Source organism: Vipera berus (assembly GCF_964194415.1).
Source record: "Vipera berus genome assembly, chromosome: 6".
Taxonomy (NCBI): domain Eukaryota; kingdom Metazoa; phylum Chordata; class Lepidosauria; order Squamata; family Viperidae; genus Vipera; species Vipera berus.
Window position 1 is genome coordinate 74,189,676 of NC_138208.1, and position 7,381 is coordinate 74,197,056.

The 7,381-nt window shown below is 38.4% G+C and overlaps 1 protein-coding gene across 2 annotated transcripts in view; it reads left to right on the top strand.

Annotated features, from left to right (window-relative positions):
* Positions 1-6,955, top strand: part of SYT10 (synaptotagmin 10) — a gene marked incomplete at both ends in the record, with an annotated part of 44,943 nt that extends 37,988 nt beyond the window's left edge. For both annotated transcript variants that reach the window (XM_081330264.1, XM_081330265.1), the window contains 4 exons: positions 2,574-2,694; positions 2,933-3,104; positions 5,509-5,638; positions 6,884-6,955. In XM_081330264.1, the coding sequence (XP_081186390.1) occupies positions 2,574-2,694; positions 2,933-3,104; positions 5,509-5,638; positions 6,884-6,955 (495 nt within the window). The remainder of the gene's footprint in view (positions 1-2,573; positions 2,695-2,932; positions 3,105-5,508; positions 5,639-6,883) is intronic.
* Positions 6,956-7,381: the final 426 nt, after the last annotated feature.

A 7,381-nucleotide genomic window follows, 5' to 3' on the forward strand; every position in this document is an offset into this window, starting at 1 on the left:
CAGCTGGCATGGAAAATGAAGTCTATACATCTTCAAGTTGTCAAGATTGAGAAACATCTTCTTTAAGCCTAATTTTATGCCAGCATTGTTCACATTAATATATAGCAGAATCAGAGTCAGGAATTTCTGTCTAACATATTAGTAGATGATCAGTGTAGCTACCAGTTAAGTCTCCAGCAACCAAATGTTTTTCAAAGACTCTTCCTGACTCATCTTGTCCTGTATCCTGGGGTATTTGCAAAAATCCTTATGGGTTGTTGTGCTACTTGCTGGAATGAAGGTGCAATTAAATCTTACAGCCCCTTGTTCATCAGGTCTCAGCAGTTTCCCAGTTGTTAAGTTGTTATACTGCCAAATTCAAAGTTTCCTTTCCCACTTCTGTTTGCCTTTTACATGAATCTGATGCAACACAAACTAAACGTTCCTGAAATTGACAATGATCTGACATCATTTGATGCCCCCAGCCACCCTGCCATGAACACATATTTATTCATAGGAATATTTTAATCTTTTAAGAGGAATAGTGTGGTGGCCTAGTAGTAAAGACATTTGCCTCTCACTCAGAAGTTTGAGAGTTCAATCCTAGGTAGCAGGAGATGTTTCACTTTTAGGTCGCAAATTAAAAATATGTGCTATGAACTCCACATAGGCATCAGGAAAGGCATCTGGCCAGTAAACACTCAGCTCCATTCAGTCACCCCAATTCTACTCTGAATTAAGGGATTACAAGGTCATTAAAAAGAAAAATAATAATTTTGGGGGTGAAAACATCACTGATCAATGCATTTTTGTACCAGGTATAAAATGGATGAATGCATTTAATAGTTAAAATGAGGAATACAATTATTGGCATTGTAAAAATATAGACAATATTAACCACATCCTTTTAGTGCTATCTCCATAAGGGGAGGTGGATGAGTTAAAGAAATCTGCATGATCAGAGCTCTTCCCCTTGGCATGTGTTACACATATGTTACACATATACAAAAGGGCAGGGCTTCAGTTGACCAGTTGTGCTGACATCTTGACTTTTTTTAAAAAAACTTCTCCCCATAGACACCCTGTCTTTTGAACATGTTTTCTTATAAAGAATTATATCCAAAGCTATTGAGATGCCCTTTATTAAAAAGCAGAATTAGTTTCTCTCATGCACAAATGTCAGGGTATAGATGTAATTATATATGCATTTAACTGGGAATAACTCCCATCAAAATTAATGGCGCTTCTGTAAAAATGGTTATAAGATTGGATCAAGGAGTCTTTTATTTCTAAAATGAAACTACAGTCCACATTCTCGGACCAAAGCAGTGTCTTTTTAAAAAATTATGGAGATTTTTATCACTATCATCTCATTTTATGAAAGACAGAAATCTAATACAATTGAGGGGAAGGTTGAAATAAGGTTATCTTTTAAATTATGACTTTTTAAAAAATTAATGCCTCAATTAATTCGTTCAGACAAAACTATAGCCCATTGAATATTGCCATATAATTCCCATAATAACTGGCCTTCAGTAGCGCTAACAGCTATTGGAGCAAATAGTATTGGAAGAGCTACAGATTTCCTAAGCTTCCAATCTGCTTAACAGCAGTTACAAATTCATTTATATTTTACCCTCTCTTTCTGAGGTTACATTATTTCCTTCTTTCCATAGTCTATCTTTTCTAATTAACAATTCCATAAATCATGCATTCAGTTTTTCAACAAAAGGTTCACTAGTCACTAATAAATACAATTATTCTTCGTTATAATTTTTCTTTGCTTTTCTTTTTTTTCTTTCTCTTCTGTATTCTTTGTACTTTTTTCTCCACTTATTACTTTTCTTTATTTTCCATAGTTTTCTCTTTCAAAATTTTCATTGTTTTTGTTCTTTTAAAAAAATTGTTAATAAATAAAAATCATGCACGCTTGCACACACACACACACACACACACACATACACACAAACACCCTAACTGTTGGTATATGTCTTCCTCAATTTTAGGTCCTCTACCAGAGGTCTGAGAATTTGTGGGTTCTGCACAATATCTTAGCTCTGCACTCTTCTGGACAGAAAGCTCTGTTCCTAGGATCGGTTAGAGCCACTCTCCCAGATCTCCTCCCATTAGATCTATTGTAGTAGCATTCCAAGTTTCCTTGTCTCCCCCATGCATGGTTTGTTCTAGTAGCCTACTTATCATCAGATTATCCTAGAACTTCAACGTCTGACATGGACCTTGTTAATCTGGGCAACATCTGACCTGGCGTGACTCTTCTCCTTAGTGTCACTCTCATATATGAGGTAGGCAGATGAAGCATAAGGGGGTCTTTGCTCAAGGACCCCCAACTGATTTAGAAAGGAATGAGCCTGAATTTTAACTCTGCTCTTCCTTGTCAAAAGCAGTCTAATCGCTACGCTATCCAGTCACTCTATATGGAAGGTGTACAGATTTCCCATTTTGGGTATGTACTACATACCAAAGTTCAAATAATATCAGTTTAGAGAAGATTTCCAGCGAGAAAAAAGTTGAGATAAAAGTAAGATCCTGTATATGTGTTTTAACAAATGTACTTTTCTGGAATATGTTTACAGGAAAGCATTGACCTGGGGGAAATCATGTTTTCCCTTTGCTACTTGCCTACAGCAGGGAGGATGACCCTCACAGTCATCAAATGCCGAAATCTCAAAGCAATGGATATCACTGGTTCATCAGGTGAGTAGATGCCTTTCCACTTAGCCCACCTGGTTGGAGTTGATGGGGAAACAGAGCCTTATCAGGATTTTAAGACCCTGGTGCTGAATTTTCTGAAAGGGCTATTCAAGCATGATCAAAGAGGTTACAGCCACCCATTGTGATTCCTAGATGAAATTGGCCGATTATTTGTATTTTTGTCTGCTGGAAAAATTGTCCATGCACTTCTAGTTGTTCAGTTCTCTTCCTGTTATCTCAGATCCCTATGTCAAGGTATCTCTGATGTGTGACGGTCGACGCCTAAAAAAGAGGAAAACAACCACAAAGAAGAACACTCTCAACCCAGTGTACAGTGAAGCAATAGTTTTTGACATTCCTCCTGAAAACGTGGATCAAGTCAGCCTCTCCATTGCTGTCATGGATTATGACCGGTAGTAATGTTGAATTTTTCTCTTTCCAAAGAAATGAATAAATATCTCTTGTAAATGTGTATAATGTTACAAATATATTAACATGGGACCTACAGCTTAAGGTCATTGCCTGGACTCCTATTTACTGCTCTGTTTGATCTTCTACCAGGTCTTTTATCAAAATACATATCATTCCTCCCTTACAAATAATAATAATAATAATAATAATAATAATAATAATAATAATAATAATAATAATAATAATAATAATAATAATAATAATAATAATAATAATAAGTTGGAAGGGACCATGGAGGTCATCTAGTCCAACCCCCTGCTAAGGCAGGAAACCCTATACCATTTCAGACAAATGGCTGTCCAGTCTCTTCTTAAAAACTTCCAGTGTTGGAGCTTCTGGAGGCAGGTTGTTCCACTGGTTAGTTGTTCTAACTGTCAGGAAGTTTCTCCTTAGTTCTAGGTTGCTTCTCTCCTTGACTAGTTTCCATCCGTTGCTTCTTGTCCTGCTTTCAGGTGCTTTGGAGAATAGCTTGGCTCCCTCTTCTTTGTGGCAGCCCCTCATAATCTTCCTTCGTTAAATTATTTTGGACTGTGAAAGATCCAAATTTAGAGGATATAATATGATTTGGAACACATGTGCATGTTGCTTCTACCTTTAAAGCATCTGTATCTTTTCCTGGGTTTGTACAGCTATGCTTTACAGATGATGAATGTCCCAAAAAGATTCATTCTCAAGTGTTCACAACAGGTGCTATCTGCATGTCTCCACATTTCTCAAATCTCGAAGCCTGCTGATTGATAAGCATTTGAGGATTGTAATTTGCATATATGATGGTAATAAAATTAGTACAAATTAGTATAAATTTTGGCTGGTAATTGCGACAATCTGCAGCAAGCTTTCTACCACCAAGTTCTCCACCTGGAATGGTCTATGGCAGGGGTGTCAAACTCAATTTCATTGAGGGCCACATCAGCATTGCGGTTGCCCTCAGGGGGCTGGGTGGGTGTGGCCTGGGTGGGTGTGGCCTACTGGGTGGGTGTGGCTAAAGTGTGTATGGCCTACTGGGTGGGCGTGGCCAGCTCTACATCGTTCGCATCAAGGGTGCCTATGGGGGCCTGGGCAGGAGTGGGACAGATCGGAGGGTCTCTGGCAGAAGGAGGGTCTCTGGGCCAGGGCCAAGGCAATGGGGGCCGTTCCCTCACTGTTTCCAGAATGGCTTCGCGGGTCACATGAAACCACTTCACGGGCCGGATCCAGCCCCCGGGCCTTGTGTTTGACATGTCTGGTCTATGGGATCACCCAGAGCATGGCATCTAGTATCAATCTCAGGGGTCAGACAGACTATGGGAAGGCAAAATAGTTCAATAAAAGACAGTTTTAAAAGAAAAAAAGAAAAAGATGTATTATTTGACCAACATCATTAATTGCTGTTTTGGTCATATATGGTTTATACTTAGATATCCTACCATGAAAATAAATGTTAGTGTTTCATTTTCAGACAACGTAAACTCAAAGATTGCCAACTCCAGATTCTGGACCTTAGAAACAAATTTAGCTTCTATCGCCAGGTGCAAAATAAGTCTAGTTCTCACGCTTAATAGATTATTTGATAAATGGTGAAAGGACATATTTAAAATGGTCCCTAACAACAGATGCTACAGCAAACCCCCAAAATGCACTGTTGTAGTGGATACATAGAGATGTGAGGACTGCAACTGAATAGGAAGGAAACAAGCTGCAGCAACTTCCAACTCTTTTATTGTATATTTTAAAGCACCTTTCTAGACTTTATAAGGACAGCCTTATCCTTTGAAGCGTTATTATTCTCACATCTAAAAAGCCCAGAAAGATTTGATGAAATCTCAGAACTTGAAAGAATTCAATGAATAACATTTCCAGGTGCCAACAGGTGAGGCAATGTCCTGTATCTATTTGACCTTCTCCAGTCACTGTAGAAGAGAGAGAAAAATATAAAACAAGGAAATTGCATTTTTCTTAATTTGCACAACTCATGCAACTCACAAATCCTACATATTCTTGATACAAAAGATAGTTATTCCATCTGCAGCTTTTATTGTTTTACATCAGAGCATTCTCAGCCCCAGCCCAAAAATAACTAGAACAATCTAGCCAAAGTTCAGAATCTAGCCAGAATCATGCCAGACTAAACTCTTGACCTAATGGATATAACCTGGGAGATTCCAGGGAGTAACTATCCTAATTCTCTTCTTCTGTCTCCTTTCCAACCTTGGCTATATTGTCTTTTCTCTCGCCTCCACCTCCAGCCACTTCTTTATAGTCATTTGGTAGAGAGATGGGCAGCATAAAATTTGAAAATAAATAAAAGTATAGTCCATCACAAGTATATACTGTTCTGTGGACAAATTTCCTTCTCTTTAATCCTAGAGTAGGGCACAATGAAGTGATTGGAGTCTGTAGGACTGGACTGGATGCAGAAGGACTTGGAAGAGACCACTGGAATGAAATGCTGGCATATCCGCGCAAACCAATAACTCACTGGCATCCGTTACTAGAGGTAAGGATAAAAATATTTCCATGAAGTAGCTAATTCCTATGTTTTTCCCCTACTCCCCATATAGATTCTCCTGCACTTTTTCTCCTTTAATTCTCCTTCAGTCTGATAAAAGAACAATTCCTTTGGCAACTTTAATCTCTAAAGTTAATCTATCCATTTCTGCACAATCTAATATTTTCTTAATTAGCATTTCTTCAGCTGGTAAATTCTCATTTTTCCAATATTGGCATACATAATTCTCGCTGCGGTTACTACATGTAATGTTAAATACTCAGTCTCTTTATCATAGTTGGGATCTTTCCTAACAGGAACAACTCTGGTTTAAATTCTATTTGTTTTTTAATCATCTTCTCCAACCGTAAGTGTATCTTAAGCCAAAACATTTTAGCTTTAGAACATGGCCACCAGAGGTGATAATAGGTACCTGGTCTTTGGCTGCATTTCCAACAAACATTTGGAGTATTTTTAAACATTTTCGCTAGTCTCACTGGTGTCATGTGCCATCTATAAAACATTTTATACAGATTTTCTTTATACGATACAGCTTTAGTTAATCTAGTATTTCTGTCCCATAACTTTTCCCATTCTTCAAGTTCTATAGTATGACCAACATTTTTTGCCCAAATTATCATTGTTTCCTTACAACCAGGTTTCTTAGTGATGGACTTGCTGTCTAATTGTGGTCAGTGAGTGAGGACTACCTGTAGTAAAAAATAACCACACTGATACCAGCACCTTCTGCTACTTCTAAGTGGAAAATCAGCTGCAGGAGAGATTTGAAAATAATTTTCAAATAGCTAAGACTAAGGTAGGAGAACAGAGACTCTTCCATGAGCAACAGTCACCAAATGACTGATTACAGAAGTCCAGTGAGTATAACTCCCAATGTTTCATTTATCTTTTAAGAAAACTAAGCAATTACTGGACTGGGACAGGACTATTTTTAAATCCTTTCTGCACCTGCACCGATACTGGTACACAATCTCTTTCTACATATTAAATGGCCTTCTGAATATACTATCTAGGTAGAGAGTTGAAACTATTGATGCCTGTGTGTAGATCCAGTTTATTCAGGGTACCATGGGTGTGGAGCCATGAGTGGGTGAGGGTTATTGCCTTGGTATTCTGCTTGTAGGCTTCCTGGAGGCATCAAATTGGCCAAAGTGAGAAGCAGGATGCTGGACTTCGTGGACCTTGATTCAGTAGGTCATTTCTTATTTTCTTAAAATGTATCATCTGTTCCAGTTGCCAGGCCAAGCAACCAGCTTTGACAGTCAAGGATCCTGTTCATCACCAAAACCACCACTTACACCCTAGACTGAACAGCGGTGTAACATTCGCACCATAACCATATACAACTGGAGGTTTGGGTCTAACTCGTGACCAACATCATCATCGTTTTTATCTGCTGTGCCTCTAGAGTATCATGTCACTGTTTCTTTCTCTACTTCCAGATGTGTTTTATTAGCAGACAGAATTCTGTCTTCTCTGTATGTATGGATTTAAAAGTATATTCAGGCACATTTATAAGGTTTGGAGATCCATGTCACGATGCCCCAAATTCAGTGGTGGGATTCAAATATGTAAACAACCGTTTCTCTGTGTGGATGCCGCTTCCGGAAGTCCATTCTGGGCCTGGGCAACAAAAATTAGCTACTGGTTTTGCCGAAGTGGTGCGAACTGGCTGAATCCTACCACTGCCCAAATTAAATCCATTTCATACTTCCTTTTAAAAAAAGTATT